At 42.6% G+C, this 23,279-nt stretch overlaps 1 protein-coding gene across 2 annotated transcripts; it reads left to right on the forward strand.

Moving 5' to 3' along the window:
- The first annotated feature begins 309 nt into the window (after positions 1-309).
- LOC141089172 (leukotriene B4 receptor 2-like) lies at positions 310-22,793 on the forward strand. 2 transcript variants are annotated; one of them, XM_073575497.1, is made up of 3 exons: positions 311-487; positions 575-636; positions 18,744-22,793. In XM_073575497.1, the coding sequence occupies exon 3, from the start codon at positions 18,760-18,762 to the stop codon at positions 19,831-19,833; it is 1,074 nt and encodes a 357-aa protein (XP_073431598.1). In that variant the 5' UTR covers positions 311-487; positions 575-636; positions 18,744-18,759; the 3' UTR covers positions 19,834-22,793. The 2 variants fall into 2 exon arrangements, with proteins under 2 accessions (XP_073431599.1, XP_073431598.1); XM_073575498.1 differs by lacking the exon at positions 575-636 and having other exon boundaries at positions 310-487.
- Positions 22,794-23,279: the final 486 nt, after the last annotated feature.

The raw sequence follows: 23,279 nt of genomic DNA on the forward strand, positions 1-23,279 counted from the left end.
CTATTAAAAGTAATTTGCTTTATCAACGTCACTCAGCCATCCGATTGCTTGCCTGTGACATAGATAAGGGGTGGGCCAGGAACAAAGTATGAAAGAAAAATGACATACATTGTAAAACAAATAAATGCTGGAATTTTAACATAGGCAAATAAGATGAAAAAAAAGACGTGTCAAGGGAAAACACATTTTTTCTGTTTTTGTAATATACCTCAGGCTGAATTTGCAGGATGTTTGCAATGAGGAGGCTGGGAGAGGCGAGAGGCGAGTGGAAACATTCCTGTCTATGCTGTCTTAGCATGAGTTGGGCGTGAGACTTAAGGAGCATGTCTCAACTGGAGAGTGGAAGGATGGTCCAAGACCAAGGGAGGAACTCATGGGAAACGGACCAAGACAGAGATACAGAAGAACAGGGAAGCAATGGAATGAGAATCAGAAAAAAAGGCAACTAAATGAGCAGCTTCTTATATAAGCTAATGATCCACTAAAAGTAAGTGTCTTCTTTCTGTAAGTAAATAGTCTCCTACATCTCTTTTATACATCTAACACTGTGTCTGAATGATTTACTGGGTAACAGTGAGAGAACATCCCACAACGAAGAACTCTTGAGACCTGCGTAGACCAAGGCTACCCCATCAGGTCAGTGACCGCGTGGGTTATTTTCCTGGGCATGTATGTAATCTATACATATAAGATGAGTACACAAACAGCTTGATAATCCTAGAAAAAAAACTATTCCAAGTAATAAATAACTTTTACAGGTCTCTAGGGGCTATTCCGTTTTCTTCGATTCAGAAACTGATATAGATACATTATTAGAAAATTAAAAGTAAAAAAATGTAGAAGATATAAATCCTGTACAAATGTGTTAACATGTGAGATGCAGAGCCTCAGAGTCAAACTCAAGTTAAGGCCACGGTCACTCGTTCAGTATTTGGTCAGTATTTTACATCAGTATTTGTAGCCAAAACCAGGAGTTGAGCAATCAGAGGAAAAGTATAGTAGAAACACGTCACCACTTCTGGATTTATCACCCACTCCTGGTCTTGGCTTACCAATCCTGAGGTAAAATACTGACCAGATACTGAACGTGTGACCATGACCTTAGATTTAAAGTATTTCTGGATATGATAGATATTGAAATACTAGCAAGCTTGAAAAATCCTACATGCTACATAATTTACTATAACTGGCCATTATGATCAAATAAAATAAAAAGAATGAAATAAAAAATGACATGTAAGTATAAGGGCACATTAATCACATTCTATAAAAACCTATTCAGGCATTTTTCTTTTAAGGCTAGGGTCACACTGGCGTATCCGAGAGAATTGGATTAATTAAGCAAATTATAGAACAAGGGGTGTGGTATAGCACAACCATCCATTAAAATAAAATATTCTTTATTGAAGAATTATTAAAACAAGTGGGTCCATTCCAGATGCATTGAAAAACTGATAAGTTTCTGGCGCAGAGAGTGCCCTTAATCATAGTATGATGAGAGTTTGATCAAAGTGTGAGCATAGTGTGATCTTATTCTGTACGATGAGAAGATAGAGAAAAAAAAATCTCCATTCTGTCAGATGTAACCTGAGTGCAGTCCGATGATTTCCACGCACATATTGACTTGCATGGCCAAGTGTGATTCTAATTTGGGACCAAACTTGGGCATGCAGTGATTTTTTTCCTCAAGGAAAAAAATGTGACATTCACCACACGGCTTCATAGACTAACCTTGATGCTTTGTCGGTTCCCACTCAGGCCAAAAATATGCATCTACCCTAAGGCTACATTCAAACATCCATCTCTATTTTTATATCCGTGTAAAATGTTGCATGTTGCATCCATTTGTAAAAACTGAAGAAGGCAAACAGCCTAAGCTTCTATTTATCCATTGATTCTTAACAATAGATAAGTGATAAATGGATGAAACGTGGATAGAAAACTGAAGTACAAAGCATGGGCTTGATTCAACAAAGCTTTTACTCCAGAATTCTGGCATAAAAAGCTTAAGAAAGTCGCACAGTTTTGGAGCAATTCAAATATGAGCTACCGTTTTGCAAACGATGACATTTTGGCTCCAACAACGAGGGAAGAGTTGGGGCAAGACGGACAGCGGCGTTTGCTATGCCACAAATCTTATTCCAGCAGGAACTGGAGTTGGTTTCAGAGTAAAGCACACAAAGAGGTGCACACCATTCATTCGAAGATCCTCACTCATGAAGAGATAGAAATTTACGCCTCTCCATGAATAAGAAGCAACTGACTCCAGCATATCTCCTCAGCAAGATGACCATGAACAACGCTGGTCTTGATGAAGTGGGGCCTATGTCTTTTTAGTTTCATAGATTTCACAGAATCCCATAGACTTTAATGGCTGAGTTTGACCTGCAAAATGGATAAGAATAGGCTATTCTCTGAATTTCACAGACCAGATCGGACCCATTCTTAAAACAAATGTGGGCATAGTAGATCAATTAAACTCTAAGGGGCCATGTGCTGCCTGAGAAAAAAGGACGTGTCATCACATGAATGTATGGATGTAGCCTTGTGGGAACTGACAATATTGCTCCTCACAGTAATTGTCAATCATATATCCCAGAGTCATGAGTGACAAATCTTCCCAGTTATGCAAGTGTTAGGCTGAAGCACTGCAAAAGGCTGAATATCTTCCATTCAGGATTCTGGGAAAGTTGGCCAAGTCATTTCTCTGACTTATGCAATATTCAGACAAGCCATCAACTTTAAAACCGATACGTCATTGTTGTACAGCTTCTAATGATTCAGCAGTAGTCAGACAGTCATGGATTGCTGGTGTTGCCCCACAGGCATAGGATATTTCTTCCTGTGAAAAATGGTCTGGGAAGAGATCTTGTTCCAAATTTCTGCTATTTTGGGAACTTGCTGTAATTTTATGCTGGAGGTGATCAAAGCAACCTAGTATCCGGTAGGGCAAATAATAATTTGTGAATGTTATGGAGGCACTGTGGCTTCAGTACTGTAGTGGGGGTATTGTAGCCAATTCATACTATGCCTGATAATATTATGGAGGTACAAGTGTTTCTCACAAAGTTAGATCGCAATCAAAATGTTAATTAATTTCAGTTCTTCAATACAAAAAGTGAAACTCATTTATTAGATAGAGTCATTACAAACAGGGTACTATTTCAAGTGTTTATTTCTGTTAATATTGATGATTATGGCTTACAGACAAAGAAAACCCAAAAGTCATCATTTCAGTAAATTAGAATACTTTATAACAAGAGCTTGAGAAATTATTTTAAACTCCGAAATGTTGGCCTGCTGAAATGTATGTTCAGTAAATGCACTCAATACTTGGTCGGGGCTCCTTTTGCATCAATTGATGCATCAATGCAGCGTGGTATGGAGGCGATCAGACTGTGGCACTGCTGAGGTGTTATGGAAGCCCAGGTTGCTTTGATAGCAGCATTCAGCTTGTCTGCATTGTTGGGTCTGGTGTCTCATCTTCCTCTTCACAATACCCTATAGATTCTCTATGGGATTAAGGTCAGGCGAGTTCGCTGGCCAATCAAGCAACTGATACTGTTGTTTTAAACCAGGTATTGGTACTTTTGGCAGTGTGGACAGATGCCACGTACTGCCGGAGAATTAAGTTTCCATCTCCAAAAAGCTTGTCGGCAGAGGGAAGCATGAAGTGCTCTAAAATTTTACTGGTAGATGGCTGCGCTGACTTTAGTCTTGATAAAACACAGTGGACCTACACCAGCAGATGATATGGCTCCCCAAACTATCGCTGATTGTGGAAACCTCACACTAGACCTCAAGCAGTTGGATTGTGTGCCTCTCCACTCTTCCTCCAGACTCTGGGACCTTGATTTTCAATCGAAATGTAAAATTTACTTTCATCTGAAAACACCTTGAACCACTGAGCAACAGTCCAGTTTTTCTCTTTGACCCGGGTAAGACACTTGTGGTGTTGTCTATTAGTCATGAGTAGCTTGATACAAGGAATGCGACACTTGTAGCCCATGTCCTGGATACGTCTGTGTGTGGTGGCTCTTGAAGCAATGACTCCAGCAGCGGTCAACTCCTTGTAAATCTCCCCAAAATTTTTGAATGGTCTTTTCTTAACAATCCTTTCAAGGCTGCGGTTATCATGGTTGTGCATCTTTTTCTACCACACTTTTTCCTTCCACTCAACTTTCCATTAATATGCTTGGATACAGCTCTCTGTGAACAGCCATCTTCTTTAGCAATGACCTTTTGTGGCTTGCCCTCCTTATGGAGTGCCTTCTGGACATCTGTCAAGTCAGCAGTCTTCCCCATGATTGTGGAGCCTACTGAAACAGACTAAGGGACCTTTTTAAAAGCTTAGGAAGTCTTTGCAGGTGCTTTTTTTTAAAAAAAAATTCTAATTTACTGAGATGACTTGTGGTTTTCATTGGCTGTAAGCCATAATCATCAACAGAAATAAACAGAAGCAGAAACAGAAATAAACACTTGAAATAGATCACTCTATGTGTAATGCCTCTGTATTACATATGAGTTTCACTTTTTGTACTGAAGAACAATAAATGAACTTTTTGATGATATTCTAATTTTGTGAGAAGCACCGGTAGCATTATATAAGAAAACAATTACTATATTCTATCCTCTTTACTATATTCAAACATATTCATGTGAACTTTAAAAAAGGATGTTAGACTGTCAATATAGGTTTTTCATTAAAGAAAATCTGTCTGCAGAATTTCACCCCAAAACTACTTATATGTGCATGTAGCTCTTTCAAAGACAAGTCCAGAGATACCTTCACATGGCCAGTCCGGTCCTCCATTACTGAGAAATCAGCATTTGAATTGACATGTAAAAGACGCTTAAGGACTATGGTAGATCTGAAGACTTTGTCCATACAGCTCTATTCTTCAGCCAGTGCCACCTCCTTCTGCTTCACTGACGGCCTCTATGCTCTGAGACTTCAGAAAAAAGAGCAGTCATTTAAGCAGGAGGTGGCAGTGCTGGGCAGGGAATAGAACTGGAGTGACAGAGGCATCAGATCTACTAATAGTTCTTTAGACCAATTTGCTCATCAATTCAAATGCTGATTTCTCAGTAATGGAGGAATGGACTGGCCATGTGAAGGTATTGCTTGATTTGTTTAATAGAGCTACATTTTTTAGGTGTAAACTATAGCAAGCAACATAAAGCGCTTCAAACGCTAAGCAAGAATATGGGTTTTATTATCTTTAGGCTGGGGTCTTTCTTGCATGACAGAATCATAGCACAGGTGCAGAGAAGATGGGGAACGTCATTTCGCCATCTTCTGTATTCTCTGAGTCTGATGTTTCACATGCATTCGCAGCATGCAGTGATTTTTTTCTCATGCCCAATCGACAGATCTGCACTGCCCCATAGTATAACATGAGGCCGAGTACTACCCAGTAAAACATCGGATACCACTTGGCCATTTTCATCATGTGCAGTACCCCCTCAAACTCACTTCCTCATCTGCAGTCTCACTCCCCCCACCTCACCCATTTAAAAAAACAAAAATGCTTTTTATACTTACCTCAGTCGTTGCCAGAGCGTCTAGTGTGTTTTCAGCAGTGAAGCAGCTAGAATGTATAGTCAGGATCTGCCTGGAGCCCATACATTCTAGCGCATTCACTACAGAGATGGCTAGAATGGATGGGCTGTAGTCAGGACCTGCAGGGAGCTCATAACATTCTAGCTACAGCCGAGCAGGAGCTGCGCCGCCGACTAGGTAAGACGGCCGTGGACAGCGTGTGCGCCGCAGTGCACAGTATTTTAGTCCACGATGGGGCCCGATCAGCAGAAGCACAAGAGTGGGGCCCCGGACCTGCGGGTCCCTCTGTGTACTGCTGCTGACCGGGCCCCATACAGCAGTAAGGGCAGTAATGCCCTGATGGTGGCCTTGGTCATATTATACACTGGTGTGAATGAGCCCTTAAAATGCCAATCTGTACCCTGCTGCAAGCCATCTAACATAGCGGTTAGTAGTCCGCTCAGTGTTATGCCTAGACCGACTAGTCCCCTGCTCTGATCTCAACCAGACTCCTTCGATCTATTATGCCCTGCCATCAAAATCATCATCATTCCTTGGACAGAGAGTGATTTGCAGATGATTGACATGTGCTGTTTATAACTATTACTGGCAAATTGCAGGGGCATGTGTGTGAGTATATAAACAATTTCGCAGATCATTACACTCAGTGTTTGGCAAGGTATATCATGGCTATGTCAGTATGCTCGTAGATGCTGACAGATTCCCATTAAGTACTTAGAGCATATATTACATATACTTTTAGAACATTATAAAAAAAAGACTTTTGGTTTATGTTGCCATTTATGTGACCTTAAACTTTTGGATATTTTTCTGGCTGTAGACCCGTGTGAGGGCTTGGTTTTTCAAGGCTGAGCTCTAGTTTTTAATGATCCATTTTGGATTTAATGTGTTGTTTTCATAAGGGAGATTCTCACAACTCAAAAAAAAAATGAAAATGTTGCTGTATCAATTTTTTCTTTCTCGGCACTTAATATGAGGTCTAAATAATTTCATATTTTGGTAAATCGGACACCACTATATCAAAAGTGTTATTTTTTTAATGTCTTTATTTTTGAATGTGGAGAAGAGGGGTTAAAGGGAGCCTGTCACAGAATGACTGTTCAAACCAAGTACAGGCGCTCGATGCAACATGACGTGGTCAGATATTTCTGTACACCTTTTCCCCCTTGTCTCCCCCTTCTCTGGGTCCATGAAGCCAGAACTGTCACTCAAATAATCAGCAACAATGGAGACAGAGGGAAAACAAGCAGATAGGAAGTTGTATTTAAATGATTGCCCCTGCCATGTAGCACTGAGTGCCAGGACTTAGTTTGAACAGTCATTCTGTGCTAAATTTTATTTATTTTTCTTGTTTAATATTTTTTCAAACTTTCCTTTTTTATTTTTATTACATCTAGTGATTTTGAACCTGCAGTCACTTGATATTGTATGTTAAATTCTGCAATATCACAATAATGCAGTGTATAGTGTAACTGAAGTTCTCCTATGAAGTCCAACCATTGACTACAGGGTGGGCATCATAGAAGGGCTAATATGGCAGCCATGGGTACCTTCAGCAGGTTGCCCTACAGGTAACTGGTGCCCATAGGATTAGTGGAGTCACTTTACCAACCCGTTGTGTGACTTATCTTCTAGTGGTTCTAGGGTTACAAAGTTCAATACAATTACAGTTCTGCTACAAATATTTGGAATTGGTCTTGCTAGAAACACTTTGAGGGTAAATTCACAGCTGGGAGATTTGTTTCAGAAATTTCTGTGGCTGAAAATCAGTTTCATCTACTGGATACGACTAGGGGTTTTCATGCGCCTATATTTCTGCAAATCCTATTCAGGTTAATGGAACAGGAAAATAAATTTCTACATCAACTCTGTCTCATGAGCATATATATTAAAGGGAATATGTCAGTAGGTCTTTGCTAAGTAATCTGAGGACAGCGGGGTTAAAACACAGAATTCAATGATGTGTCACATGTCAGGCTGTGTGCTGTTGTTTACTTACTCTGAAAGTTTTATCACTTGGTGATTATTATAACCTGGACTACAGCAGCGCGTGCATGCTAACCTGACTCCACCTCGTCATGTGATCAGCACCTCACTTTCTACAGACTATGTATATACAGCGCCTGGTGGGGGTGGGGTTCGCTTTCTCAGCGGTGCTGCATTGCTAAATCTAAAAACTCTGATTGTGTCAGAATGGCTGCAACCAGTAAACTAAGTGATACATCGTTGGATTTGGGGTCTCTTTGCCTACATTGTGCTGCTCTAAGATGAGGTAGCAAAAACCGGCTGACAGATTCCCCTTAAGAGTATATGCACATGTTCAGTATTTGCAGCAGATTTTTCTGCAAACTTTGGAGTGTTTGCATAAAATATTCTTGGTAATATTCATATGTTTTTGCTGCTTTTTTTGTGTGTACTTTTGTGAACAAAGCTTTGAAGGTCCAAATTTGCAAGGAAAAAAAATAACAGCATAAGGTTTTAATGTTACAGATTTTCTGTAGCATTTTTACACCTATTAGCTAGATTTGGTTACTTCTGATTTTTCATTGCATTTTATAATACATTTTTTTTATGTGTGTTTTATGTTTTTTTTCACCTGCGTGTTTTGCCTCTTGTTGGTATGTCATGCTCTAAATAAATCTGCTGTGTTTCAGATAATTTCTGTTACTTAGTATTGATAGAAATGTATTAATAAGGTCATGTGTGGATTACATGAATGTTTGTTTCTGCTGGAGAAATGCAATAAAAATCTCTTTACATATTTTTCTGTGATTTTCCTCATTTTATTCTAAAAAAAAAGCAGAGCCGGCATGATATTTATATAAATCCCATACACTCTGCTGAAACTGCCTTTATTATTTGGCTGCAGCTGTAATGTCATGTCGGCAGCACTGCAGGCACTTACCAAGCTCAGTTGCCCTGAACATGTAGATGTGACACCCAAGAGTCCGGTTGTCACAGTGACATTACCTCCCTCTAATAGGTGGTCATGCTTGGAGGCAGAAAGGGACCCCATGCCAGGTAATAGATTAAATCACAACTTCCTGCTGCAAGTCAGAAAAGGGAGATGCCTTATAAATTCTGGCCAGCAGAGGGGGTTGGTGAGTCAGCTAGAAATCAGCTGAGGGAGTTGTCATGGAAACGAGAGCAGCTGTAAGCTGTGAGGAGAAATGACAGTTAAACGTGAGGACGTGAGGTAAAGAGATCTTTCTGGAAGATCCTGTCAGATGAAGACAGGGAGCTAATCTGAAAGGAGCTCGATAGGCAGAGCTGATCTGTGACGAGGGAAAGTACAAGAGCAGAGACTGAGAGACTCTAGGGAAGCTAAAATATTGCATATAGCAGACCCCTGAGTGAAGCGCTAATAAAAAGAAAAGGGACATCAGAGTCCAAGGCTGACAGGAACTGTACGCCCTGATAGCCGAATCTGAAAGTACAGGGGATTGTAAATTCCTGTGCACATTGAACACCTGAGGGCACGTCAGCAGAAAAGGAGCCCGGGGCCAACGGTGACAAGAACGGTACCCGTGGAATAGGCTCACGCTGACAGCCGTACAGGTTAGTGAAACCATCACGAATAGTGGGTCGCAGAATAGTTATATACAGCGGAGACCCACACACAAAGCGCAGAAAGGAAAGTCCTATATCCCCACCTGGCAAGGTGGATCCCCTGAATGCCTCCAAGCGAGCCAGACTCATTCCATCACCTGTATGTGGTACTCCGGACTGCAACCTATTACCAGTAAAAGGTATAGAAACTGCACCTCTCTGTGTCTTTCTCTCATTTATCTACACCCCAACGTTTACAGCCACTTTTACTATTTATTTAACATCTTTGCCCTGGGACTACAGCCCTACCTGTGGAGGACTACAACATCATAGCTGCGCCCAACATCCATCCCAGAGGAACAACACCGCAGCGCTGGTCACCTCTGACTAGAATACCACATTATTTCACCATCTAATAACTTTATCTTCATTTTTTACCACATAAATACCACACAACTTTCCCCTATTTTATTACTGGATGCCTCTGGGCCACAGACCGGGTCGCCGCCGCCGTGACACCGTCCCCCATGGAAGTCGACGGGCCCGGTACCGAGTACCCCCAGGCCCCGCGGGGCGCTACAACTGGTGTCATGAACTGGATTTAGCGAGCCTAGCAAAGCTGGGTAAAGGAGCCTGGCAAAGCTGGGTACTGTGCGCCATAGACTTTATTAAATTGAGTGCTAAAGACTTTACTGATCTTTCAAATAACTGCCAAAACTGCATCACACAGTGCGTGCGAGCAGAAAGGGGCGTGCCAGTGAAGCTGGAGCTGCACTCTATTGTGAGTGAAAAACAGGAAGAAAATACCTAACGCGGGTGAAGATTCAGTGGCGGTCGCAGCCGCAGCCTCTATCAATGCTATATATACCAGGAGCGGCCTGGTTACCACAGTACTCAGGGGAGTCGCACACCCTGAACAATTTTAAAGAAAGACTATGTAGTTTGTTCAAAGTGTACCCACTGTCAGAAAGCCAAAAAGTCAGGATCCTCATTGGCCAGTTAGCTGGTGCGGCCCAGAGGGAAGTAAAGTCCTGGCCGGAGACTGATAAAGGAACTGTCAAACAAATCTTAGCCAGACTGAAAGACACTTTTGATACCCGTACTGCAACAGAGATAAAAATGAGATTTTTTGGATGCAAACAGAGAGTGCAGGACAGTATACGGGACTATGCCCTTAATCTTCAGGAGGCACTATGGGCTGTAAAGCAGGTTGATCCTGAGAGCGTGCAAGATGAAGATAGATAACAGAGCAGTTCATAGAGGGACTCCAGTCTAACAACCAAAGGACACAGCTGCGCATAATGGCCCTACAAAATCCTGAATTGGACTCTGCACACTTTAAGGATAGAGCCATCAGAGTGCTGCATGAGCCGAACCCTAGCACAGAGCCCTCTAAGCATCCTGCAATTACATACCAGCAGGAGACAGCATCCTTTCCAAAGACCTCTATTGAGACTGACAAGCCGTCCCAAGATGATGATTCTGCTGCAGACTTACGTCTCCAAGTCAAGGAACTAACTAAAAGTGTGGCTACACTCACAAAAACTGTGCAGTCCCTGCAAGAGATTCCAAAGAAGAAGATCCAGCTGGCCTCCAGTCCAGAAGACGTCCCTTGACGACACCATAAGAGGATCCCGCCGACCAGAGGGAGAGACAGCGATCGTTATGACGAGGACGGACAGCCCATCTGTCGCCACTGCAACAAGGCAGGACACCTAGGAAGATACTGTCATTTAAACAAGCAACCCCTTGGGCAAAGGGCCAACCCTCAGGAGTAAGACGACCAGGCCCACCAAATTGGTGAGACAAGTACGTAGGAGGACGACCAGTCTTGCCTGCTTTGATTGACGGTTTTCCGATGAACGCTTTACTGGACACCAGTTCCCAGGTGACATCGATACCATATGTTCTTTTTAAGCAGTACTGGGCAGATTCAGACATTACTCATAGCCCAGATAAAGACCTTACCATTCTTGCCAGCAATGGTCAGCCCTTGCCTCAGATGGGATATAAAGAGGTGACCATCAAGACTGGCAGAGTAGAATTGCAATCGCAAGGTTTGATAATAATTGATATTGACAAACGAGAATGCCATCCTATGATCACTTTAGGCACTAATGTAATTGAAAATTGTCATGGAGAAATTATTGTTTTGTTACAACAGGTAGCCTAGACCACCAGCTCCAGTCAGCAGCGGGTCCTGCAAAAGGAGATCAGAGCCCTGATGCAGAGACAACAGGTAGAGCTGTCTGGTGGAGAAGTCGGCAGTGTCAGAGTAAGTGATCCTTTCCCCATTGCAGTACCTCCCAGAAGTGAAATGTTAATTTGGTGCCGGGCAGCAATAGGCCTAAGGGGTCAAGATTATCAAGCCTTGGTAGAACCCATGTACTCTGATAGTAGGCCCACTATCCTGACAGCCAGAGGGGTAGTTGATGTCCGCAAGGGGAGAGTACCAATACGCATCTTAAGTTGTGGGGAGAGCGAGGTCCAGTTACCCCGGTATGCCACCCTTGCTAAATTGTTCACCGTCAGTAACAATGCAATCGAAACACTAGAACCCTTGCTTCTGTCTAACAAGGTGGAAGAGAATGGCTCTGAAGGGCGGCAGGAGAATTGGTGTCAGCAGCTACACGTAGGCACTGACTCCACTCCTTCACACCAAAAGCATGGGGCTTACCGGGTGGCTTGAGAATTTGAACAGGTCTTCAGCAAGTATCCTCTAGATTTTGAGCAGGCAAAAGGGGTTCAACATCATATCCCCACCGGAGATAATCCACCCATTAAAGAGAGACACCAGCCTGTACCCCCAGCACACTACCAATGTGCCAAGAGTATGTTACGAGAGATGAAGGAGGCTGGGGTAATCAGAGATAGTTGTAGCCCCTGGGCAGCTCCATTAGTCCTCGTTAAGAAGAAAGATGGTACTATGAGAATGTGTGTAGAATACAGGCGAATTAACAGCATTACACATAAAGACGCATACCCATTGCCTAGAATTGAGGAATCACTAGCTGCACTGAGAACTGCTAATTATTTCTCTACCTTAGATCTCACCAGTGGGTATTGGCAGGTTCCTGTGGCAGAGGCAGACAAAAATAAGACGGCGTTTACAACACCAATGGGCCTCTGCGAGTTTAACTACATGCCGTTCGGGCTCAGCAATGTACCTGGAACATTTCAGCGGTTAATGGAATGCTGCCTTGGACATAAAAACTTTGAAACCGCTCTGCTGTACCTGGATGACATCATCGTCTTCTCAAAAACCTATGAAGACCATTTGAAGCACCTAGCTGAGGTATTCGAAGCCCTGTCAAACTTTAGCCTGAAAATAAAACCGTCCAAATGTCACCTTTTGAAACCCAAGGTGCAGTACCTAGGCCATGTGGTGAGCGCGGAAAGTGTGGCACCCGATCCTGACAAAGTCACCGTTATCCGGGACTAGCAAAGACCCAGCACTATCCATGAAGTGAGGCAATTTCTTGGGTTAGTAGGCTACTACCGAAGATTTATCAAGGACTTCACCAAGATAGCAGCACCGCTGCAAGATCTTCTAATGGGCCAATCCAAGAAGGCCAAGAACAAAAATTTTCCGTTCGAGTGGAACAAAAGGATAGAAGAGTCCTTCACCAAGTTGAAATTGGCTCTCACAGGAGATGAGGTCCTGGCCTACCCTGACTATGACCAACCATTTGCACTTTTACACTGACGCAAGCAATGTGGGATTGGGAGCAGTGCTGTCACAAGTGCAGAAAGGCAGAGAGAGAGTGATTGCCTACGCCAGCAGGAAGCTTCGTCCCACTGAGAGGAATCCCCGACAACTACAGTTCCTTCAAACTGGATCTCCTCACCATAGTCTGGGCGGTAACACAGCACTTCAAGCACTACTTGGCTTCAGCAAAGTTCACCATCTACATGGACAAAAATCCGCTAACCCACCTTGAAATGGCAAAGCTTGGGGCACTTGAACAGCGATGGATGGCCCGGCTGTCCAACTACGAGTTCATCATCAAGCACAGAGCAGGACATAAGAACGCTAATGCGGATGCATTGTCCCGGATGCTCAATTCACCAGACGGGAGAAGATCCAAAAGAACTCGAAGAAATTGAGTTACGAGCCTTCCACCGTCCAATTGCAGCCCAGCGCTCTCAAGGAGTGAGGAATAAGCGCTTTCTCGTACGAGAGGTAATGCTGAATCCATTACCCCATCATGAGTTGGCAGAGACACAAGACAGTGACCCAGCTGTTCGCCTCGTAAAGGAGTGGCTGGCACAAACTGATGCACACCCTGGTACAGATGACCCACAGGAAGCACAGCAGCTATGGAAGGAAAGAGGCAAGCTGTTCATCTACGAGGGTAAACTGTGTCGGAGGAACATCAACTCGCGGACACACGAACTGGTCTGGCAGGTGGTAGTCAAGAAGAGGGATGCGCTAAAGGTCTTAGAGGTGTACCACAATGGAGCAGGACACTTCGGTTGGAAGAAGTTGGAGGTCCTACTTCATGAAAGATTCTATTGGGTTGGCATGAGGAGTTCCATTGAGAAGTGGTGCCGAGAATGTGGCCCATGCAACCTGCGCAGAAAAGACAGAAACAGCCAGCGAGCCCCATTACAGCCAATCATCACAAAACAGCCGCTTGAACTGGTAGCCTTGGATTACGTGAAGTTAACTCCGAGTAGGAATGGCTACACCTATGCTTTGACCATCATGGACCATTACTCAAGGTTCTTGGTAGCTGTGCCTGTTAAAGACCAAACAGCAAAGACAGCAGCCAAGGCATTTCAGCAGCACTTTTGTCAAACGCATGGATACCCTGAACAAGTGCTCTCCGACCAAGGTCCAGCCTTTGAGGCAGAAGTGTTTCAGGAGTTCTGTAACATGTACGGTTGCAAGAAAATCAGAACAATGCCGTACCATCCACAGACAAATGGCATGTGTGAGATGAACCAAGTGGTCATTGACTTATTGAAGACCTTACCTCTGGAAGAACGAAACCAGTAGCCAGAGAAGTTGCCAGATCTGGTAGATCTATATAATCATACTAGCTGAAGAGCCCGGCGCTGCCCGGGCATAGTAACTAACTGTGGTTAGTTATAGCAAATTATAATTATCCTCCATCCCATAGTCCCGTGCCCATATACCCATCATACATATCCACGATCCCATAGGCCCGTGCCCATATACCCATCATACATATCCTCCATCCCATAGTCGAGTGCCCATATACCCATCACGCATCCTCCATCCAATAGTCCCATGCCCATATACCCATCATACATCCTCCATCCCATAGTCCCATGCCCATATACCCATCATACATATCCTCCATCCCATAGTCCCGTGCCCATATACCCATCATACATATCTGCCATCCCATAGTCCCATGCCCATATACCCATCATACATATCATCCATCCCATAGTCCAGTGCCCATAAACCCATCACACATCCTCCATCCCATAGTCCAGTGCCCTTGTACCCATCACACATCCTCCATCCCATAGTCAACCATTATGACATCATAATGAGCTGTGAGGCTTGCAACCTATGATGACATCAGTGTCGCCATGGCAACCATTATGACATCATAATGAGGGGCGGGGCTTGATACACACACACTTTTCCCCCATTATGTAGATAGGGGCAAAGTTGTTTGGTGAATTGGAACGCGCGGGGTTAAAATTTCACCTCACAACATAGCCTATGACGCTCTCGGGGTCCAGACGTGTGACTGTGCCAAATTTTGTGGCTGTAGCTGCGACGGTGCGGATGCCAATCCCAGACATACACACACACACATACATACTGTACATACATACATACATAAAGCTCAAGTGTGTGTGTGTATGTATGTATGTATGTATGTATGTATGTATTAGATACCGGTAAACTCCACAAATTGCACTCCTGCCTATTTAATGAGAGCAAGACCTGGCAAGTTACTTATTGATTTAGACATAGGATACAGAGCGGCAACAACAATACCGCAAAGTACAAGAATGTGTGGAGAAAAGTTCGTCCGAGGCAAGACAGAGACAGGAAAGAAATTACAACCAACACGACCCTGCAGTTCCTTTGACACCAGGAGAACAAGTACTTAAAAGAAAGAGACGTGCTCACAAACTAGATGACCAGTGGGAAGCAGAGCCATACACCGTGATACCTTCAGACGTTAATAACACCAAAGTATGTATCATAAGCAAAGATGGAGGAGAAACCTTCAAAGCAGTCTCAAGAGATCATCTAAAGATGTGCCCTGATCAATTGAAGGACATGAATGAAGTCCAAGACACTCCACAGCCTACCGTAGAGGTGGAAGAAAAGATTCAAACTATACTTGGGGAATTTGCTCGGACGTGGACACAAGTAAATCAGGCAATAGTGGTACCAGTACTAACCTTTCATCAGCGGACTGCACCAGATGAAGAAGAGACCCTAAATGAAATTGCTCCAGTAACAGATACCACATCTGCAGAGGAATGCGGAAATCTGTCCCCTGCTAACAGCGAATCTGTCACTCTCATGGTGAGTCTAGGAGTAGAGAGAAGGCAGTCTAGATTGCCTATCTTACACAAGTCTACTTATAGCGTAGTGACTAATGCACCAGGAGTGGACATCAGAGAACAGGTCAGGTCATCAGAACTACCTATACTGCGTAGATCTACTCGTAGTACTAGAGGTCAGATCCCTGCCCATTACAGAGATTACGTAATGTAAATAAAGTAATAAGAATGTATAGTAGTAACCGTTAAGCATGAGAGCCTACAGAGACTTACTGTAAGAACCTTTTTTAAAGTATTCGCAATAACCAGTTAAAGGACAATTGGGCCACAGGACTAAGTGTGGTCAGAACTGTATTTTGTAAATAGTTACTCCAAAAAGGCCTTAAAAATAAGCCACCGGTGTGGCCGAAAAACAGGCCCATCTACAGAGCGCCCTCTAGCCACGCCCAGGGGCGACACACAAAGTGGGTTCAGGCGGTTCCCACCAACTAAACTCCAGGTACAAGCACAAAGACAATTCCTGGACAGCAGCATAAGGACTGGTCGCTGCAGTAACTGTGCTATTATTTTCTTTTTCTTGTCTGGTTTTTGATAATTTTTACATTTTTAAGACTTTGTAGATTTGCATTAATTGTTATGGGTAACAATTGTTGTTATATTTTCCTCAGTCCAGGAGTACTGACCTTAACTAGGGGGGAATGTGACACCCCAGAGTCCGGTTGTCACAGTGACATTACCTCCCTCTAAAGGTGAAGTCATGCTTAGAGGTAGAAAGGGACCTCCATGCCAGGTAATAGATTAAATCACAACTTCCTGCTGCAAGTCAGAAAAGGGAGATGCCTTATAAATTATGGCCAGCAGAGGGGGTTGGTGAGTCAGCTAGAAATCAGCTGAGGGAGTTGTCATGGAAACGAGAGCAGCTGTTAGCTGTGAGGAGAAATTACAGTTAAACGTGAGGACGTGAGGTAAAGAGATCTTTCTGGAAGATCCTATCAGATGAAGACAGGGAGGTATTCTGAAAGGAGCTCGATAGGCAGAGCTGATCTGTGACGAGGGAAAGGACAAGAGCAGAGACTGAAAGACTCTAGGGAAGCTAAAATATTGCATATAGCAGACCCCTGAGTGAAGCGCTAATAAAGAGAAAAGGCACATCAGAGTCCTAGGCTGGCAGAAACTGTACGCCCTGAAAGCCGAATCTGAAAGTACAGGGGATTGTAAATTCCTGTGCACATTGAACACCTGAGGGCACGTCAGCGGATAAGGAGCCCAGGGCCGACGGTGACAAGAACGGTACCCGTGGAATAGGCTCACGCTGACAGCCGTACAGGTTAGTGAAACCATCATGAATAGAAGGTCGCAGCATAGTTATATACAGCGGAGACCCACACACAAAGCGCAGAAAGGAAGGTCCTAAATCCCCACCTGGCAAGGTGGATCCCCTGAATACCTCCAGGCGAGACGGACTCATTCCATCACCTCTATGTGGTACTCCGGACTGCAACCTATTACCAGTAAAAGGTAAAGAAACTGCACCTCTCTGTGTCTGTCTCTCATTTATCTGCACCCTAACGTTTACAGTCACTTTTACTATTTATTTAACATCTTTGCCCTGGGACTACAACTTACCTGTGAAGGGCTACAACATCATAGCTGCACCCAACATCCATCCCAGAGGAAAAACACCACAGTGCTGGTCACCTTTGACTATAATACCACAGGTGGCGTCACGTATTTCACCATCTAATAACTTTATTTTCATTTTTTACCACATAAATACCACACAACTTTCCCCTATTTTATTACTGGACGCCTCTGAGCCACGGACCGGGTCGCCGCCGCCGTGACACCGTCCCCCATGGAAGTCGACGGGCCCGGTACCGAGTACCCCCAGGCCCCGCGGGGCGATCCATAGACAGCACAAGTCGCTGAAGATCATAGGTCAAATTTGTATAGTCCATGGATATGGTAGCTTTCTTTGTGAATAGTATGGGAAATTATTTAAAAGAATTGTTCTACATTGGTATCAGGACTGATGATATTATTATTATAATTATTATAATAATATTATTATTATTATTATTATTATTATTATTATTATTATTATTATTATTATTATGATGAGCCCAATGATTGACTGCAGTGGTCACGTGCACTGTAGTCATGACATCACCCCTCTGGCATGTCAAAAAACACCACAACAGTGGTGGAGAGGCAGTACCAGACCTTTGGAGGGTAATTATTGTTGCATTTATTATTTTCTGTTTATGCAATCCAGTGATTTAATAAAAATAAAAATGCCTAACAATCCCATTGAGGACTATGGGCCCAATTCATCAAGTTGTTTTTGTCAGTTTTCTGTCATAAAACTCATTGAAATATCACAAAATTCTTGACGTTGCAGCCAAATTTTGCAATTTTTGGTGTTTTCACGCCAGTCTTGGCCAGCTCCAGTAAAATCATCAAAATTTATGCCACTATAGTGGCAGAAATTATATGAGAAATGCACTCAAGTCCCTGATTAGAGTAACATTTCTGGTGGAGGCGCACCTAATTCACTGACCGGTATGCGCCTGCTAATGAATAAGGCACATCTTACTCCAGCAGTGCCTTCATTAAGACAGACATAGGACACAGCAGCCTTCAAGAATCGGCACCTACACCTATTTTTACCATACAAATATTTCAATTAGTAAAGTTGCAGGATTTGATTGTACTATATAAAGATTCTTCTTAGGCTTTGGCCCCACTATCAGTTTTTGGACAGTAACTTTCCTCTGATTGTAAGCCAAAACCAGGAGAGGAAGAATCAGATGAAAAATATAATAGAAACACGTCACCAATTCTGTATTTATCAACCATTCCTGGTTTTGGCCTACAAATACTAATGTAAAATGCTGAAGAAATGCTGATAGTGGGGCCGTAGCCTCAATATTATTCATTTCACTATACCATTATACATGCTTTACGATCCCTATGTTTAAGATTCTAAGTAGAAGTAAAAATTGAAGTAATTTGTCTTATGGAATAAGTAATGGAATCACATTTGTGTTTGAAATATTTTTTGAAAGAAGTTCCTGGACAGATTGTTCACTCATAGTCAAAACTTTTTTCTTTCTTTCTCATTTAGGTGGAGCCATTTCAAAATGAACAACTGTGTCAACAGTTATGGAAATGATACCATCTTGAGTGCACAGGCTTCTCGCATCTCTGGTGCAATATTTCTGGGATTGGCTGCATCCTTGGGCTTACCTGGGAATGCCTTCATTATCTGGAGCATTTTGTGGAAACTGAAAGGCAGAGAAAAATCTGTAACCTGTATACTCATCCTTAACTTGGCAATAGCTGATGGAACAGTTCTTCTTCTGACTCCTTTTTTTATAGCATTTTTAGTCCTAAAGACCTGGATATTTGGTCGAGGTCTCTGCAAGGTGGCCTATTATGTCTGCTGCCTTAACATGTTTGCAAGTATTTTTATTATTGCTTTAATGAGCATGGACCGGTTCCTCGCTGTTTTCCGGCCTTACATGGCTCAGTCACTCCGTAAAAGGGAAGTGGTAACAAAGGTTCTCACAGCCATATGGCTACTAGCTGGGGCCTTAGCTCTTCCAGCATTTGCTTTCAGAGAGGTCATTGTAAATCAAGAGATGAATGCAACTATTTGTGAGCCCTGCCACGCTAGCCACGGAGAGGCTATTTTCCACTACACCTTCGAGACACTGGTGGCTTTCTTGCTTCCCTTTCCTTTGGTATGTTTTAGCTATATGTTAGTATTGTTAAAGCTTAAATCAATCCGTATTGGAAGAAGACCAAAGATTGAGAAGCTTATTGCCGCAATTTTAGTGACTTTTGCAATCCTCTGGCTTCCTTACCATGTTGTTAATGCAATTCAAGTGACTGCAAATCTGACATCAGGAAGCATGTCTGATAAACTGGCAATATTTGCTAAAAAGAGCAGAGCTGGGGCTACTGCTTTAGCCTTTTTTAGTGCCTGTGTAAACCCTCTGTTGTATGCCTTTGCAGCATCGGACCTATTTAGAGTATTTGGTGTAGGCTTTGTAGCAAAGCTTTTAGAAGGGACAGTAGCAGAAATCCAAAAAAGGGTCAGATCTCAACGAGACCTTGTGAAAGGCCTTGTTAGGGTTGGAAGTCGGGGGGAATCAGTAGACCTTGAAGTGAAAAATGGAGTAAAATTAGGACCTTTAGATGGTGACCTTTAGCCACAGACACACATATTGAATATATACTGTATATATATATATATATATATATATATATATACACACAAACAACTGTCCAATGGAGATAGACATGGCTGCAGGAACTGGTTTATGCCAACATACCATGCTCTATTCGTTGTCACTGATGTATGTATGGAGTTTGTTCCTTCTTTGAAGTAATGTCAAGTTGTAACATCCTACAATTGTTGCTCCACAAATCCTATAGAAAAAGCTGTATTTGTCTCCTTTTGATATCAGAGGCATACTGAGGTACAATAGGGTCTATATAAGATATCTATAACAGCTTGGTGAAACATAAAGCCATACTATAGCCATGTGCATGGTGACTTAATGTGTCCTCCCTGTAAATACACCACATAAATTATTTTTCCACTCTATACTTGGTACATTTGTACATCATTGATCCATCCTCTGGAATTCTGTGCCCAAACATGTCCGGTTATCCACCACATTTGGATCCTTCAGACAGAACCTGAAAACCCATCTCTTCAAAAAAGCTTACAACCTGTAATGACCACACAGCCACCTCATCAACAGCGAAGCTGCTGCAACCCCCCGACCTACTGTCTCCTTCCCCACCATCCTGTAGAATGTAAGCCCGCAATGGCAGGGTCCTCTTCCCTCTGTACCAGTCTGTCATTGTTAGTTTGTTTACTGTAAGTGATATCTGTCATTTGTATGTACCCCTTCTCATGTACAGCACCATGGAATTAATGGTGCTATATAAATAAATAATAATAATAATTAGCATACTATTTTCAGTATATGATGTTTTAATATTTTTATGTAATAACAACTATAAAATTACACTAATATAACAATCTCAATTTAACCTTAGCGCCTTTGGTGTGTACATGAAGTTCAGTGTACTTTTTCACATACTTGTTTTTCACCTATCTTCACTCTCCTCTGATTCCTGTAAAGTCTGAGCTATCAATGAAGAAAGGGGGCACGGAGATGGATGAAAAACATAAGTTTGGCTTTAGCTGTTTGGTTACACAAAGGGTGCACTAAGAGCCAGTACTTGGGTTGAGCAGTCATTTTGTGCTGACAGACTCCTTTCAAAGGAAAATAATAAAAAAGATGTTGACATAAACCATTTTTAATCCTTTAGCAGCATACATTCAAGGCTCAGCGGGAACAATGTTCCCGCAAACCGCAGTACATGTACAGCGCTGCGATATCGTGGGCTCACGATGAGCGCTGCGGTGATGAGGTGCTATGTGAGTTCTCACATAGAGCTGACACACTGCGGCAACGCCCATGATCAGTGCTAATACCAATCACGGAAGTTTAACCTCTGTGATACTGCTGTCAATAATGACAGCGACACCGAGAAGCACCGCACAGGGAGTGAGCTACCTGTCTGCTCCCATCAGCATAGAACGATGCAATCGTGTTGTGCTGATGGTCTCCATGATGACCCCCCAGCCGTGGGGTCTTTCAGGGTCCTGTAGTTGGTGGCTTGTGTGCTGACATGCCTTCTCCCCTGCCTCTGAGAAACTGATCTGATGCCCTGCTATGCAGAAGTATTGCAGAATATCAGATCAGCGATCTGTCAGAATAAGGATGACGTCCCATAGTGGGACAATGTAAAAAAGTAAAATAAAAGTTATTAAAAAGTGTAAAAATATATAAAAACATCCCCAAATAAAGAACAAAAAATATTAATCAAATAAATACATTTTTGGAAAAAAAAAATAAGCAAAATATACATGCATAGTCTCTGTAAAACTATACTGTCATGGTTTGGACAGGGTTCTTGCCCTGCACTCGCAGGGTTAAGTGTATGTGGCCTCTTTCTGGATCTGGGAGGTGTATTTATACTCACTCTTTACAAGGCTTCTCTGTCAGCTATACTTTTGCCCTTGGCTTAGTTTAAGTGACCCCTGTGCGTTTGTGACCCTTAGCCTGTCCTGACATCCCTCCTGTCTAGTGCTCATTGGCGCTTCGGCTTGTGCTATACCTGCTGGTAGAGTCTTTATTCTTGGGCCAGCATCTCTCTCTGCTCCTGCTCCCTCGGAGACACCTGCAGCCAGCTCCGCCCCTTGGTTGTCACGTGATGCAGGTCCTGCTAGTGCTCAGCCTCGCTGGGACGAGCGCCTCTCTCTAGGGACCCCGGTAAGCCCCTGCAGCAGCGCAGATTTTGCAGGGTCCAGACACTGATGTCAGTTCTGGATATCCTGACATATACTACATTTCTAATTGGAGGTATTTGGTAATATTATTATACCTACTACATGTTGGGATATGATCTTGGAGATGGGAATACTCCTTTAAATTAAGATTTGCTTCTGTATGTAATTTTTTGTTTAAAGTATTGACATTGGGAGGTGCTAAAGAGCTGAAATCTGATCTAAAATCTTACCAAGTGCCTGATTTACGTTGTTAACAAACTTTATGGAGATTGGTCCAGTCGTTTGGTTGTAAATTAATATTTATCTTGGTGTTCAATTTTTAATGAATATCTTGAGAACAATAAGTCCTAAAGAGTTGAAGCCTGGTCAAAAAGGTTCCAGCGTTCATGATTTATGCAAATGGTACATTTGTTGCAGATTGGGTCAGTCATTTGGCCATAAATTAATATTTGCATTTGTGTTTGTTGTTTTGGTGAATGTGTATAGAACTGTAGGTCCTAAAGAGCTGAACCAGGTCTACAATCTTTCGACGTGCTTGGTTTACAGGTGTGTTAAATTTTGTGCAAATTGGTCGTTGTATAGCCATGCCCAAAGACCAGACAACAGAGAAAATAAATGTATTTGCATATGTACAGTATATATAGAAAGAGAAATATATAATTGGTTGTGATGTCAAATGGCCATTGAAGTTGAGGCCTACTGATAGACCAAGACATCCATATTTGTACTCGGAATGTAATAAACATGAAACAAACAATAAATGTACAGTATTAACACATTAATAAAAGCTTGTCAATTTCAGTGTTCAGTTTATATCTACTGTATATAACATCTACTGTGAGAATGTATAAAGATGCTATGCAACAGATTTTATCTTACTCCATTCTTACTAAGACAGGAAAGGTAACTCTACTTTCACAGAGAGATGCAAAATGTCTTAAATATGTTTTTTTCCGTAAAGTCCACAATCACATCTCAACACGAGCAACCATGGAACTGGAAAGAAAACATTCCTGTCCTGAAAAGATGAAATATATAATGAATATTGTATATCTTTGTTTATGAAGGAGAGAGTGTGCATCATATAGAAAAGAGAGAAATTGCACAGTGTAAATTATATTTTTTTCAAGATTGTACCACAATTGTTCACAAAGGGTATTGATATAAAAAGATAAAAAGATGAAATAAGGCTAGATTCACACTAGTGTTTATTCCATGCAGCATACGGCGCCGCTAAGCCCCACCCCTGCCGGCTCCCTGCCCACCCCATCAGGTCATCGCCGCCTA

This window comes from Dendrobates tinctorius, unplaced genomic scaffold (assembly GCF_039654945.1).
Source record: "Dendrobates tinctorius isolate UK_male_01 unplaced genomic scaffold, ASM3965494v1 ptg000044l, whole genome shotgun sequence".
Lineage (NCBI taxonomy): Eukaryota > Metazoa > Chordata > Amphibia > Anura > Dendrobatidae > Dendrobates > Dendrobates tinctorius.

What these genes read in the sequence shown, in the direction of transcription:
- LOC141089172 (XM_073575498.1), top strand. Translation starts at nt 18,760, where the DNA reads ATGAACAACTGTGTCAACAGTTATGGAAATGATACCATCTTGAGTGCA.